Genomic DNA, 14,940 nt, shown 5'->3' with positions numbered 1-14,940 from the left:
TCCACAAGACAAGAGGCGTTCGAGGCCGGCTTGACAGGCATGACATCTGCGCTTCGGCCCTTCGGCCAAATTTCATTCGTCTCTCCCCCTGGCCCGCACGCACTGAGGGTGTGTTGCTACCAAGGGATGCCACGATATTCAAGACATGCCAGCCTTCCCCCTGCCTTCGGGTATCTCGTTGTACAACCTAGGTGGCAAGGCCACGCTTGTGGGAGTGGCAGGTACATGGGCCTGACAGTCATAGCCCTTCCCGAGTCGCTGCTCCACGGATGAAAGCTATATACTGCTTGCCTGTGCCGTGTCAAGATGGGTGTTCGTCCCATCCCTCTCTTCCAGCATCCAGTCCTTGCGCGGGTTGACATCCGCGTTTCTCAATTTATATTCATTTTAGGTCAAAGTTGACCATTGACCATGCGTTCCTTCAACACTTTGTTTCTGGCCCTTGCCAGCCTCGTACTGGCTGTTCAGGCTGCGTACTGGATGGAACAGATCCCCCACCAGGGTCTTGCTCCATATGCAGGGAACGGCTATACGGTGTTCAGGAACGTGAAGGACTATGGCGCCCGAGGTAGGCTGAAGAACGGAGGGTTCTGGTTGGTCCATGAGGCTGACGGCGAGGATCAGGTGACGGCGTTACAGACGACACAGCTGCCATCAATGCCGCCATTACGGCTGGCGGGAACCGTTGTGGGAAAGGATGTGTATGTGACGACAGGCCGGACCCTGGTGACCAACAGTCCCAGCTAACGCTCATCAGGCTTCTGCGACCATCACTCCCGCTGTGGTCTACTTCCCAGCCGGAACATACCTCATTTCTTCTTCGATCATCCCTTATTACTTTACTATGCTTATTGGAGATGCTGGCAGTCCTCCGACTCTCAAGGCTACTGCAGGCTTCTCAGGATTCGGTCTGATCGATGGCAATCCCTACTGGTCGCAAGACCTGAACTGGGTTTCCGTGAACAACTTTTACCGCCAGATTCGCAACCTTGTCATCGACACGACGAATGTGGCCCCTGGCACAGCATGTACTGGTATACATTGGCCGACCTCTCAGGCTACAAGCCTGCAAAATGTCAAGTTCAACATGCCCACAGCCTCCGGTGTCGTGCATGTTGGTCTGTTCATTGGTACGTTCATTATCGGCATCCTTGGTTCTCAGACCCCGTCCCTGGTCTCTAGTACGGCGGCGCTGACCCTCTACCGTGACCAGAATCCGGAAGTGGTGGTTTCCTGTCCGACCTCACCTTCAATGGCGGTGCGACGGGTGCTTCCATGGGCAACCAGCAGTACACCATGCGGAACCTTGTCTTCAACAATTGTGTCACCGCCATAATCATGCTGTGGGATTGGGACTGGACCTTTCAGGGCTTAAGTATTAACAATTGTGGGACTGGTATCGATATATCGGCTGGCGGCTCGTCTGGCCAGCAGGTTGGCTCCATCATCGTGGTCGACAGCACCTTCACCAACGTCCCCGTCGGCATTGTCACCGCTTACACGGCTTCTGCGACCCCTGACACCGCGGGTAGTCTTATCCTGGAGAACATCAACCTTTCCAACGTCCCGGTTATGGTGCAACAAAGCGGATCCACCGTCATGGCCGGCACGGCCGGAACAACCACGGTCGCCGCCTGGGGCCAGGGCCACAGCTACACCTCGACCTCCGGTCCAAACGAGTTCCAGGGCATCATCACTCCGAACTCGCGACCCGCAGCGCTCCTGGGGTCCGGGGGCAGGTACTACACACAGGCCAAGCCACAGTACGAGGCGCTCAGCGCGAGCGACTTTGTCAGCGTGCGTAGCTCTGGCGCTGTGGGCAATGGGGCGACCGATGACACCGCCGCTCTGCAGAACGCTATCAACTCCGCCGCCGCGGCCGGAAAGGTGGTATACATCGACTACGGATTGTACCTCATCACCAGCACGCTCAAGATTCCACCGGGCTCCAAGATCGTTGGCGAGACATGGCCCGTGATCATGGCCTCAGGTAGTTACTTTTCCAATATTAACGCGCCGCAGGTGGCCGTGCAGATCGGCACAAGTGGCCAGACCGGGTCCGTCGCTCTGAGCGACTTCATCGTCTCCGGAAAGGGCGCGGTTCCGGGCGCGATTATGATCGAGTATAACCTTGCCAGCCCCGCGGGTAGCCCGAGCGGTCTCTGGGATGTGCACACGCGCATTGGCGGCTTTACCGGTTCTGATTTGCAGGTTGCGCAATGCCTGAAGACGCCCGGGTCTTCGACCATCAACAATGCGTGTATTGGGGCTTACATGAGTATGCATGTCACCAAGGCGAGCAGTGGCTTGTATATGGAGAATGTGTGGCTTTGGTAAGTCTTTCGTCACCAGTCGTCGCCCTCGAGACATTGTCCGCTGGGACAGATGGACAAGACTGACACGAATGCGTTCGACAGGACCGCCGACCACGACATCGACGACCAGGCCAACACGCAGACCAACATCTACGCAGGCCGCGGACTGTTGATCGAGTCGACGGCCGGGCCTGTCTGGCTGTACGGCACGGCGGTGGAGCACCACACATTGTACAACTACCAGCTCTCTGGCGCAAAGAACGTGTACGCGTCGCAGCTGCAGACCGAGACGCCCTACTTCCAGCCGCACCCGAACTCGCTCTCGCCGTTCGCTCCCAACTCGGCCCTGGGCGACCCGACCTTCGACTGCACTGGCGTCAGCGGCAACTGCGCCATGGCGTGGGGCCTAAGGGTGGTTGGATCTTCTGATGTGTTCCTATACGGGGCCAACCACTATTCATTCTTTAACGACTATTCTACGAGTGAGTCTCCCCTTCCGTCCCTCTGACCTCTTCAGCGGTCACTGTGCTGTTCTCCCATGGGTGAGGCTATCCCGTGTCTGACAAATGTGCAGCGTGTTCGACCTTCTCAGCCGGCCAGACGTGCCAGGCGAAGATCGTGGGCCTACATGGCACCAACAGCAACATCAACATCTACAGCCTCAACACGATCGGCTCCATCAGCATGCTGGACAACTCGGGCACCACGGTGGCCCGGTTCTCGGACAACGAGAACGTCTATCCGAGCACTGTTGCCTTGTTCAGGCTCAGCTAGGATGTTTGATGTGCGGTACATCATAGTCGAGATCAATCCACCTGGGAAAGGTTGATCTTGCGCTACGGGGGCAGGTACTGTGGGCGGATGGACTGGGAGGCCGAAGAGCCTGGAAGTCGATCACTTCATTCTTGAGTGAGGCCTTTTTGTATATATATTTACATACCTTTCATGTGCCCAAATCGAATGGCATCTTCTGGGTTTCTCTTTATCACTCTTGTCTGTCGCGGCCGTTCCCTCTGTGGGTCGTGCTAGCTGTTCTGGTGTGGAGATATTCCAGCGTCCCAGTCGACATTGGTGTGTCGACATTTTTTGAGACATGTTCGTCGCCAGTGCTGTGAGCCTAGCATTTCTGAAGATTGGAGTTCCACAGGTTAACAAGCAGTATTGCGGACCTCGACGTGAGTAGCAACAATTTTGATTTGCTGCACTGCATGTACACCAGATCCGGCATCTAAATCATGGACATTGGACTCAAAATAAATACAGTCATAATGTTATGCTGGCGGCGAGCGTCCGTCCAAAATCCATATCCCCGGTGCGGCCGCGGCCCCCTCGATGTCGCCCAAGCTGCTTACAGGTGCAGGGACTCGTCCTCGCTGCAGAAGGTCTTGATGTCCTTCTCGGTGGTTCGGCAAGTGGTGAATCTGGGATGGCGGCATCGGTCAGAACATACACTGAAACCCAAAGGCGTCAGAACGGAAAAAGGGAAACTCACGGAGACGGGTTGGGGTTAGCAGTATAGCAGTCCCCGGGCGCGGCGACCTCGGTCTCGGTGCATTGGTCGGTGATGTACCCGTAAATCGTGATGCCGGTATCCCCCACGACGTGCTTGACGAGCTGCGTGGTGTCGGCGGCGCCGGGGCTGCCGCCCTGCGGCTCGCACGAGGCCGGGAACTCGTCGGACGCGACGTACTCGTAGCGGCCCTGGGCGATGTCGCCGAGGGCCTGGGCGTAGGGCTGGAGCCCGATGGTCGCGCCGCTGGGGCACCGGTAGCCGTACTCGGAGATCCAGGTCAGGCCCTGGCAGCCGCCGACGCCGTTGCAGAGCTTAGGGTCCCAGGCCATGACGGCGGCGGGGAGGAGGGCGAGGAGGGCTGTCTTGGCGTACATTTTTGTTTCTGAGTTTGGGGGGGGGGGCGGTTGGTTGTTGGGTGAGTGAGCGTGAGTGTCCTTGAAAAGAGCGTATGTGTATGTATGTACTTTGTATAAGTGTGTATGTACGTATGAAAATGAGTGAGGTGGTGGTCGCAGTAGGGGCGGAAAACTCGCTTTATATCTATACGAGTACTAGTGTACTCAGAAAACAAGATTGGCTGCAACTGAATTAAGGTTAAAAACAAACCTGGGCGCCGATCATCAGCTGGCAGACCCGGAAACAATCTCCGGCGCGTGGGCCCGAGTCGTTGACATGTTGGCTGGTGATTGATGGGTAAAAACAGGCTGTCTCCTCCTCAACCCATGTCAGGCTGAATGCTGCTGTACACACACGATGCGACGACATAGATAGTATACAATAAAGTGAGAGCGCGCGCGCCCCTGACGAGTCAGATAGCTTACCGGCGGGGTGCTCATTTACCTCCAACCGTAAGGGGAGGCTTGGTCTCCCCCACACATTACCTCTCTCAGCAGGGCCGCCGTTTCCACGCCCCATGGTTCATGAGCATAGACTGACTCGCACCCCCGACTTCCGAGGCCCGTCAGCCCTTCCCGCCTGCCAGTGTGCATTCTTCAGGGGGGTTGTCAGCTAGCTCCTTTAATGTCGCGCCGAGCCGAGCTTGGCCGCATTGGCTTGCATATGGAAAGGTTTCCCTTTGCTTGCTCATGCGCTCCATTGAGAGGCTGGTCCCGCGCTTGCAGCTCTCGTCTGCCTTGCAAGAGACGCTGTCTAAGCGACTTTGGCGCGCGCTTCATCCCTCTGTGGAAATGGCGCAGAACATCAACGTTGCTCTAGGCTTGGTTGGGTTCAGTTAGCCTCCGTCTGCGCCTTTTTGGGCCCCCGATGCGTAATCATCATGGACTGTGGGAACTGCGAGCTAGCGCAAGGCTGACGGGAACAACAACCTTTGTCTGCTTGTGTGGTAGGGCCGGGTGCCCACCATCGGCCCCAAGGGGCGTCCCTGGCGTAGGAGCTCCAGCTCAAATCACCTACCTGTCGGCAGCCAGCAACATTGCGAATGAACTAGATGGCGGCCTGCGCCGCGATCCGGCTCCGCGGATCTATCGAGCAAGCTTCGACGGGGTCCATTCTCTTGAGTGCGAATTTCTGATCGTCATCATCTTGCTCCTCGCCATGCGGGTCCGGGCGGCTTGAGGTTCTTACATTCCGAGAAGCGGAGGTCCCCATCGACGCTGTAGGGCAAGCGACGATTGTCCGCCTGGTTGCCCAACAACAGTCACTAGACGATATCGATCTCCCGTTCCTCCGCATCCTCAAAAAGCGCATTTCCGCCGCCATCTTCCTCCATAGATAGCCAGACGCCCACCCGTACGTAATCATTAGTCCCCGGAAGAGGGTGAACCAGGAGACCAAAAGCGTCCCCATTGTTGATGCTTGTTGTCAGAATCAGTAAGAATTCTTGTATACGCTCATTTTCTTTCGTCCTAGCTGCGCTCGATGTTGGAAATCGGCTGCGTGTGTACTCGCATCTTTACTTACTTGGAGCTTTGAGCATCGGACGACCTTCTTGAATGCAATGAGTTACTCCCGCTTTCGACGATGTCGCTATGCTGATCTGCTTCACTCTCGAAACCATCAAGTTCCAGATCAGGAGAGCTTTCATCGCCAGCCACGAGCAAGGGCAAGTAATGTTTCAAACAATGGTGTGCTTCTTCGTCCGAGCAGTGGTGGGCCTCCCTGTGCAATGACGAGTGCGGCCTCTCGATACTCGAGATTAACAGCATTAATAATTCACCTCGGATACAAGTGCTGTCGCGAGGGGAGCAGTCGAGATTGTAGTACGTGATCACTCCTTTTTCCAGAGCAAACCACAACTTGTCGTCTCGATGACAAGGAAGGGGGGCGAGGTTGGACGAGACCGTGGTAACCCGGCCCCGGATGCGGATTCGTCCACTTCGTACTCTACCAAAAGGATTCTCCCCAACAGAGCTGACGCTTGTGTCGACGATAGTACTCTCAGGGGTATTGCCACGATACCACATATTTGACGCGAATCCTGGCTTAACCGCCACATCCAGTCGAAGTGGGCTCCATGATGGCGCAATATAAGGCTTCGGTGAGTGTAATATGCTGAAGACTTCTGGAAGCTCCATGTGATACTTGGAGTTCTGGTGACACTCCGCGTACCAAACCAGTGAAGATGGCAATTCGCTTTTCCACAGACCTACAAGGTACTCGTCACCAGTCTTATCAGCCATATATTTGGCCATCCCGGCAATTGCAGGCAGTTTATCCTCGACGAATGTAAACCGTCTGTGCCCGTAGTGGTTCGGCATCTCCTGCCATGCGACATAATGATCGGTACTGCCGGGATGAGCGGGCAGGTAGCCTAGCGCGTCAACGAACCGTCGCTTCCCCAAGAGTGTTGTTTCTACTCCATTTTCGGACACGGCAACAGGGCGACACGAGCATCGAAGGTGAGTCATTGATCGACCAAAGATCAAGACCCGTTTGGACATTTGAGACTCTTGCAGAGTCCATCCTCGGCTACTCCAGGGGGTACCATCAACATCCAAATCTGGCCACCGGGGCTCTTCTCGTTGAGATGCGCCAGACGCGACTAGGTTGTAATGACCATTGATGCTTGGTATTATCTGGGATTGGAAGGGAATTGTAAGGTGGTTGCGCTGCCGTGTCAGGAAACCGTCATTCCTGGCTTTAGATGACGGGGTGCATATGGTGACGAAAGCATTCTTGTATATTAGGGTCATAGATTGACTCTCTCTTTCCCAGTCGGAAATCTGGTTTTGAATGATGCATAACGAGTCGACCCATAAATAACGGATGGATATAGCTTTGCACACTATGATAGCATCTAGAATAGTGCGAGGAATAGTCTGGTGGTGGATATGTCGTTTCATAGACTCTAGAGATTCTATCGTCGTGCGCGCATATTGTATACCGGTACTGTCGGCTGCAAGTGAGGGGCCCCAGCAATAACTTAGGGCTGCGTATCTTGGAGCATAGCTTCCGTCCCCCGGAGTGATCTGAGGAGAATCGATCAGGCGGATAGAATCGAGGCTTGAATCGAGGCTTGATTGTGGTCCCAGGTCGAGAAGGCGAGATGGGAGGAAGTAGGTTGCCGTTGAGTAGCTGGGACAGGTATCTAGTGCATCCTTCATAAACTGTATGTTTTCCCGACACAGGGGATCCTCCTTCCTCGAGGGTCGGGTCTGAAGCCATGAAGCCACATCTGCTATACGATTTGTCTATAAAGTTAGCGTAAAGGAACTCGTTGAAACCATGGTGTCCTCCGAGGGGCCTGACCGTCGTCGCTTTCAATTGTAAAGACGATATTCATATTCGGCACATCGGCCTTTGCTGATGCTGGTGGGGTGCGTGAAGGATCCAGGCACTGGGCGACATTGGCCAGCAAAGCTACTAGGTCATTGCGCCTATCGAGAATCGAAGGCATCAAATGATAGGCCAGAGTAATCTCAACAGGGCCGGCAATCTCGCATCCAGCCCGCATGATCTCACGCCGCAAAAGAGAGCAGAATTCGCAGCCTCGAAGTGCATTTTGCTCCAAGTACGGCAAGCCAGGTAATGAGTCAGCAACCTTGTAATTCAGAGAGCGTTTGCAACGTGAATTGCGCAATCTGAGAACTGGCAGATGCAGTATTGTGTCGGTGTCCGTGTAATCAGTGGCCTTATAATCAAGAGGGTCTTTGGGAGGAGTGGCGCCAAGATCCCACCATCGATTTGATACCGTACATGACGCAAGTATCTTGTCGTTGAAAGGAAGCACAGAACACTGAGAGCACAGGTTTACCCTTTTCATTTCAGAGACGTCGCCGGGCGACCTTTTCGCCATCGCGGTTTAGCTTCGATCGTTGAAGACTGAAGCTGGCTTCGTTGCAAGAGCACCTTGGCAGCCAGAGAAACTAGACAGACGGAATGCTGAATTGACAAGCGGGGAAAGAAGGTCAAGGGCGGCCGCCTTCCAAATAGACGTCTTATCAGTTATCGCCGCATTAGTAACATGTAGATGACCCCACTGTTGTAGATATAACAACACTAATCAAATTGCAGATGAGATGTTGGTGCTGATGGCCAGGCAAGAAATTTGGAGACATGAGCAGCTGCTCTGACGTTGTGTCTGCCGGAGTGATGTAGTGCAGAGAAAAAAGATCAAAGGCTTAATATACTCTGCGAGGTAATGTTGAATTCTTTCATGGGAAGCAACATTTGAATTCAAGTGGGATTCAAAGGTGTGTTCAAGTTGTTTCAACCACCGCCGGACTGGTTGTGGGCTCCTCACTGGGGCAACCTTGGAAGGATTTGGGGCCGAAATGCCGACGTCCAAATCAAGACCTGTGCTACCCTCGGGTCAGCTCTGGCACTGGGTAGCACGCAAACTATGGACACCACCTTACCTTGATTTCATGACTCTGCTAACATCACACAGTATTTGTATACTCACACAGAGCCCCACAGTAAAATCACATCTAGTTACAAAAGGTGTCAATGAAGTATGTGCATTCCATCTGCTGTCAAAAGCAGCCGGCCATCTCAAACCATGTGAGCATGCCATGCAAAAAGGGGAGAAAAAAAAGGGTAAAGCAGGACCTAAGGTACCAGCACCCTGGAATGAAAAAAAAAGGAAACACCTGCCTGTGAGGCCCTCCGCTGCTGTCGAAATGAAAAATGGAAATGAGCCGCCACGTGTGCAAAAGAAAAGCCACTGTAACTGAAAAAAGCCAGCCATGACCTTGCTGAAACCCGTCGAGGGAAGAAAAGAAAAGGGCAAACCAGCCCCTTGCACTCGATCCAACCATCTAGCCTGAACTCCAACTGCCGCAGTTCCTAGCTCAGCACTTGAGATAGTATAGCCGCGGGGAAATGATAAGGAAGAACTCCGCTCTTGCTCCATTCCTTTTAGATCTCTTTCTGATGTCTTTTGGCGTGGGGGTATCTTGTCTTGTGTGCTTTGTTTTCCAAATGCGATGAAGGAAGCCATGAAAAAAGACAAACGCCGTGATCCAAAGCAACAGGGCTCCAAATGCACAGATGTCGCGGTGAAAGGGAAAAGAAGGTGGGCACACATCACCTCCCTAGTAGAGAGTAACCCCCGTCGATGATGCAGTTGGAGCCAGTCATGAAGCTTGAAGCATCAGAAGCAAGGAAGACGCAGAGGCCGTTTAGCTCGTCAACGTTGCCGAGGCGGGCCTGCGGGGTGAGGCCCTTCCAGATCTTCTTCTGGGCGTCGAGGGCGGGGACCTTGTTGAGGGCGGTGTCCATGTATCCCGGGGAGATGCAGTTGACGCGGATGTTGTACTTTGCCCACTCGGCCGCCAGCGACCTGCCCAGCTGGATGACGCCCGCCTTGGACGCGTTGTAGCACGACTGCTCCTGCGGGTAGTTGACGATGGAGCCGCTCATGGACGCGACCAGCACGATCGATGCGCCCTTTCCCGCGGCGATGGCCGCCCTCCCGACGGCCTGCGACATGAGGAACGAGCCCGTCAGGTTGATGTCCACCAGGCGCCGGAACATGGCCGCGTCGTACGTCTCGGCGGGGAGGTTGCTGTCGGCGATGCCGGCTGAGTTGATGAGAACGTCGGGCGCGCCATACGTGTTGCACACGGACTGCACCGCCGCGTTGATGGCGCCGCCGTCCCGCACGTCCACCTTATAGAACGTCACGGGGAGGCCCGTCTTGGCGTGCAGCTCCGCCGCCGACGCGTCGCCGAGGTCCTGGTTCGCGTCGAAGAGGGCGATGGCCTTGGCGCCGGCCTCTGCGCAGGCTCGCGCCATGTAGTTGCCCAGTCCTCGGGCGCCACTGAAGAGAAAGATGTTAGAATGGGTGATTGTCAAACGAAATTGAATGGTGTGTGTATGTGTGGTTCTGTTTGCGGGGCTGGGTGGGAGTGCGATAAAAGTGAAGTGGCTATATCGTGATCGTGGGATGCTTACCCAGTGACAATGATGACCTTGCCCTTCACAGTCATCGACTTGACGGTCGCAGGGAGCATCTTGTAGGACTCATCGGTGAGGGTGGTGAGGTCCTCCATCTCGTTTGTAGCGGGCACAGATGGGCCAATCTTGTCCTCGGGGCGGACGGGGATGGTGACCTGCACCCCGCGGGGCATCTTGCCGTCGGGGGAGTAGACTGTGGCCGGGACCTGGGTCTCGTTGACGGGGTTGGCCTTGAAGACAGGGTAGCTGATGGTGAGGCCTCGTTGGGTCGCGGGCGTGGCTCGCGTCAAGATGGTGGTTTGGCGGGGAGCCATGCGCGAGATGCGCGAAGCGTTGCGTGCAGCGAACATGTTTGTCTGTAGAGTAGATAGTAGAAGAAAGTGGTATGCTGGTTGTTTAACAATCCTCGTTCGTCGCAGCTGTCGTTGTTGAGGAGAAGGAAAAGTTGTAGAGTGGAAAGGTTGGGATGGAGGCCTGATGGTTGCTTTTCAGATTTAAAGATCTGGAACTGCTCGAAGAGTGTGGTACAGGTTTTCAATAATGTGAATCTGGGTGCTCGGATGAAAGTTCAGATGATCCAAGGTGAGTGAAAGCTGTGTATTCAATAGGATAAGACGCTGGTGAGTGGGATGTGGTGGTGTATTCTGAAATGTATGTCGATACTCCAGGTGAACTGCTCTCAAGCTTCAGTTTGCAGGTGACAGGGCTCAATAACAAGAGATGAGAGTCACAGCAAATGGAATTATACTGGGGCTTTTCACAAGCAAATCCGAGGAAGACTTCAAGACAAGTAAAAAGATAATATGGCAAGAACATAGTGAAGACCGTGTAGACGGTCAGGCTAGCACTCTCCTCTACATATATGTGAATACCTTCTGAGGCTTGAGCAAGGGAATCAGAGAGAGGGTGACAGTCGTGCGTACAGCCGCCCTGCCCGGCTCCCATGTTGGACATGAGTATCTGATCCAGGCGGGCTGAAGGTAGTCTGGGCATATGTGTCAGGGGAGGCGTAACATAATTTACCAGGGGATGCTCTCGCTGACGATAGCAGTGCGCTGGTAATAGCAGTGTCAAAGGCGCAGCCGGGGCGCCGAAGAGATGAGGTTGGATGCCGGTCAAATCGGCGAGGGTCCAACGACCAGGGTCCTTCTGACAGGGCCGCTCTGCTTAGGTCTGTCAGTGTCTGGCGGGGGAGAACTTGGTAATGCAGCCAGACCCTTTGACCCTGTCAGGCTGCATGACCACCCGACTGGACATGGAGGGCATTGAGTGATGGGGTGAGCTCAGATGTGAAAGGGTCCGCTTCGTACTGCAAGGGGCGTGAATCGCACATAGATGGCTCATTTTCAGCCCGTTCAGCTCCTCTCAGACAGTCGTTTATGCAGCACTGCTGCTCACTTTTCCGTTTGTATCAACGGGCCGCCCACTCAAGCGTCATTTTGCAATCGAGGAGGGGTCTGCAGTAGTTGGATTGACAGGACCAAGGTCGTGGCTTCCAGAAGCTCAACCGTGGGGGATGCCCAGCCTCAAGGAGTAACTCTTCTACTGGGCTTCACCCTTTCACGGAGTATCAGCGGGATATGTGAGCTCATCTTTGTGGAGCCACATTGCGTGCAAGCTGTTCGTAGAATAGGATACTGTGCTTGTTTGTCGCGGGTGGAGGCAGAAACAATGTTTGTGAGTAGCTTCACTGTTGACAGACCAAGTTGTTGTTCATTGCAGAGCCTGGCCCAGGCGGGATTGTCAAGTAGAGAGCATACTGCATAGCTGCTGCAACTGGTTGCCGTGAAAGCGGCATGTGTTGCTCGGGACAGCCTGAACCTGGAGTTCGGTGTAATGGACCCTTGGAAAAGATCAGGGTCCTTTCAAGCCACATCCCACAAAGAGGCTGGCGCTAGGCCCCTTATTCTGTGCATCTCGGTGAGGAGGGGCACGACAGGAGGCGGAGCGCGGTCCACTGTCAGACGGACGACTCCGAGAAGAGCAGGGAAGCCTCAGTGATTCCAGGCGAAGGTCGAGATCCGGTGAATAAGCTGGTAGTCACAGGGCCGACGCAGGATTTTGCATTGCTGATCCCAAGCCTGAATCTGGTGTTGCCGCCGTTGGTGCATGTGCGCCGGAGTAACACGGGGTTGGTATTCCGAGTGGGATGACCTTCGATCTCGTGCCTTTGCTTGTTCATGGAGGATTTCAAGTGGGAAACCACACCTTTATTTGCACAAACAACGATCAGAACCGGGCCCAGGGTGGGAGACAGGTTGACTCAGGCCCGCCATCAGGCAAGGAAGTCGACATTTATGGGGTGGGTGCACGGGGATCAAGATGTGTGCTCTCTGGCTTGGTTCCCGTACGCCAAGGGTTTCCGGAGGTGTTTTGCTGTTTGTTTGGAACGGCGTTCTAGTGTTCATGGACCCAGATCGGGGTGACAGCTGTGGAGTGCACCTCATCATGCTCGATTCAGTGTTTGGAGGCTGCGCGACTTCACTGATCTGCGAAGTGAAGTCGGGATAGAGTTGAGGGCTCCACCGGGCTGCTACAGCCAGGCCACTGTTCCAGATTGTTCGGAAGTGGTGACGCTCAAAAGCTGGGGGTGGGGTGGGTCAGATGGATCCAGCTCCCCGAGGGCCCTGAAAAGCCTGGAAGACAGCCACGTGGGGGCCCACCACATCCCACTATGAGCTTACGTAGGTACCTAGGTAGATACAGGTCACAACAGACTGTCTGACTGCCCAGACCTGAGGTCCAGTGTGGTGTGCTGCACCCTGAACAGATGCAGCACCAAATGTGACAGGACAACAAGGCAGGCCTGCAAGAGGCGTGGGGAAGCCCTGCCTGTTTTGCTGCTCCCCTGCACCAGCGGACAACATTCGCCCCTACGGTCACAGCAAGGGCGACAATCGAGCACAAAATGATCAAGAGGCTGGAGCAAGCTGAGATCCTACCAAGAAGCATTCAAGGCTTTGTCTTTGCCCACCGTTGGCAGAAGCCCATTGCCTATTTCAGATTACGAGAGAACGGTATCACGAAGACATCCACCCCAACCGGGCTCTAAAAATGGAACGTGCGATTCTTTCCTCCCCTAGACCTAGTCTTTGCCCATCTGGCCTGGCGGGTCAGCTAGATCGGGAGGCCCACATCCACCTGCTGCCCGTCGTCCATGCACCATCCCGCGCCCCCCGGGGGCTGGACGGCTTCGACCCGCACCACCCGATGGGGGCTATTGCAGCTCCTGGGCGGTGCGCTACTGTTGATGCTGCCGTGTTCCTGTGCTAGTGACGGAAATCTTTTCAGCCTCATGCAACATCCATAGCTACATGGCTGGGCGGAAAGTTCCGCTTAAGGTATGCCATGGCGATAGCTTTGAGATCAAAGTAACGCGTCGGCCCACGCTCATGGTGGCTCTCGCGAGATTCTCGGGGGATGTGACACATTCTATGCTGCACATCAACAACCCAGTCGGTCAGTCCCTCACTCCCAATCTGACAGGATATTTTTTGTGCGTGTGCGTGTCCCCCACGTGTGGGTCACAGCCGCCCTGCTTGCCCCTGCAGGGCCAGGGCGAAAGCACTGTAGATTGGCAGTACGCAATGTGTTGGCCCCCCCCCCCGATCAGACGGCCAGGCACGAATGGCGGTGAAACAGCTTGTCAGTTCGGGAGGACGGGTATCCCAAAGCGGTCGGGCTCAAGCATGACCGGACGAATTTCTCTATCTGGCCTTGCGGCGTTTTTGCTCGGGGGAACACACAGGTGGTCGTGTCTCGTCATGGCGGCCGGGGGCTCCGGCTTACACGCCTCGTGGCATCAATGGCAACCAGGGGTCTTCACCCAGGTGCGGGTAGGAGAACACCACCTACCTACCATTGTCGTGCAGACGGACAGCCCCGAGAGGTGAGCTGCTTGACTAGGAACAATCACGTTGCTGCAGGCCGAATAAATACGGGAGACGACTCGCGGCATGGAATTAGCTCGACGCGCCCACGACTGGCCAGCATCTTCTCAAGCTGCTGCCGAGCGACGGGTAGGTGAGGCTAATTTGGCATGCACGGATCTTGTTTACGGTCCTGCAGCTGCTGTAGACTTGTCTCGAAACCAAAAGCTTCGCCAAAGATGACACAGTGGGTGATGGCGTCCATCACAGCAAAGTCCTAGGCTTGAGACTAGACGCTAGTCAATAAAAGCTATCCATTCATGAACACAGCTGCCGTGCCAGACATCTACCGACCAGCACCCACTCGGTTAGCACTCGAATGGAGAGGTAGTAAAACAAGAGAATTAGGGCGGTGGTAGTAAGCTGTCTAATCCGTACATCAAACCATTTTCCTCTTCCATGAGCACCCAGTCTCTCCTCAGAAGACTTTCCCTGCGCCACCAATCATCATCAACGCCATCGTCAAGAAGAAACGGACCGAAAGTTTTAATGCAAAAAAAAAAAAAAAAAAAAAAAAAAACACATGCTCGTCGGCAAGCCCGTCGACTTAGGAGACATGTCCAGCAGCCATGCTCTGACCAAGACATGCACATACTCTCCTGTTTGATCCTGCCGGCTCGAGCCCCCTTACCCAGTCTTCATCATGTCCACGCAGCGTCTTCATCGTCTACGGGTCCATTCCCTGTCCCAGGGAGCCACAGCACGATCGCATCCCATCGGCATAACTTCTCAATCCCAGAATTGTTCATACACGGGACTTCGCTGACAACCAACACCGTGCTCATCGGAAAACAGCGGGGAGTCAGATCCGTGCGCGGGTGCA

At 54.8% G+C, this 14,940-nt stretch overlaps 4 protein-coding genes across 4 annotated transcripts; 1 reads left to right on the top strand and 3 right to left on the bottom strand.

The window, feature by feature from the left end:
• Nucleotides 1–411: 411 nt before the first annotated feature.
• On the top strand, nucleotides 412–3,089 carry INS49_009362 (uncharacterized protein; the record flags this gene model as incomplete). The annotated part of the gene is made up of 6 exons (XM_043170093.1): nucleotides 412–568; nucleotides 625–701; nucleotides 758–1,130; nucleotides 1,214–2,333; nucleotides 2,418–2,797; nucleotides 2,890–3,089. 6 exons carry the CDS (start codon nucleotides 412–414, stop codon nucleotides 3,087–3,089), a joined length of 2,307 nt encoding a protein of 768 aa, XP_043024658.1.
• A 574-nt stretch (nucleotides 3,090–3,663) lies between these two features.
• Nucleotides 3,664–4,202, bottom strand: INS49_009361 (uncharacterized protein; the record flags this gene model as incomplete). Its single annotated transcript, XM_043170092.1, has 2 exons — nucleotides 3,664–3,736; nucleotides 3,808–4,202. 2 exons carry the CDS (start codon nucleotides 4,200–4,202, stop codon nucleotides 3,664–3,666), a joined length of 468 nt encoding a protein of 155 aa, XP_043024657.1.
• Nucleotides 4,203–5,488: 1,286 nt separating this feature from the next.
• On the bottom strand, nucleotides 5,489–6,545 carry INS49_009360 (uncharacterized protein; the record flags this gene model as incomplete). Its single annotated transcript, XM_043170091.1, has 2 exons — nucleotides 5,489–5,642; nucleotides 5,749–6,545. 2 exons carry the CDS (start codon nucleotides 6,543–6,545, stop codon nucleotides 5,489–5,491), a joined length of 951 nt encoding a protein of 316 aa, XP_043024656.1.
• A 2,770-nt stretch (nucleotides 6,546–9,315) lies between these two features.
• INS49_009359 (uncharacterized protein) lies at nucleotides 9,316–10,538 on the bottom strand (the record flags this gene model as incomplete). Its single annotated transcript, XM_043170090.1, has 2 exons — nucleotides 9,316–10,051; nucleotides 10,186–10,538. 2 exons carry the CDS (start codon nucleotides 10,536–10,538, stop codon nucleotides 9,316–9,318), a joined length of 1,089 nt encoding a protein of 362 aa, XP_043024655.1.
• Nucleotides 10,539–14,940: the final 4,402 nt, after the last annotated feature.

Source organism: Diaporthe citri (assembly GCF_014595645.1).
Source record: "Diaporthe citri strain NFHF-8-4 chromosome Unknown scaffold_4, whole genome shotgun sequence".
Classification (NCBI taxonomy): Eukaryota; Fungi; Ascomycota; class Sordariomycetes; order Diaporthales; family Diaporthaceae; genus Diaporthe; species Diaporthe citri.
Note: the sequence above shows the minus strand (reverse complement) of the source record. Positions and strands in the feature narration are given on the sequence as shown.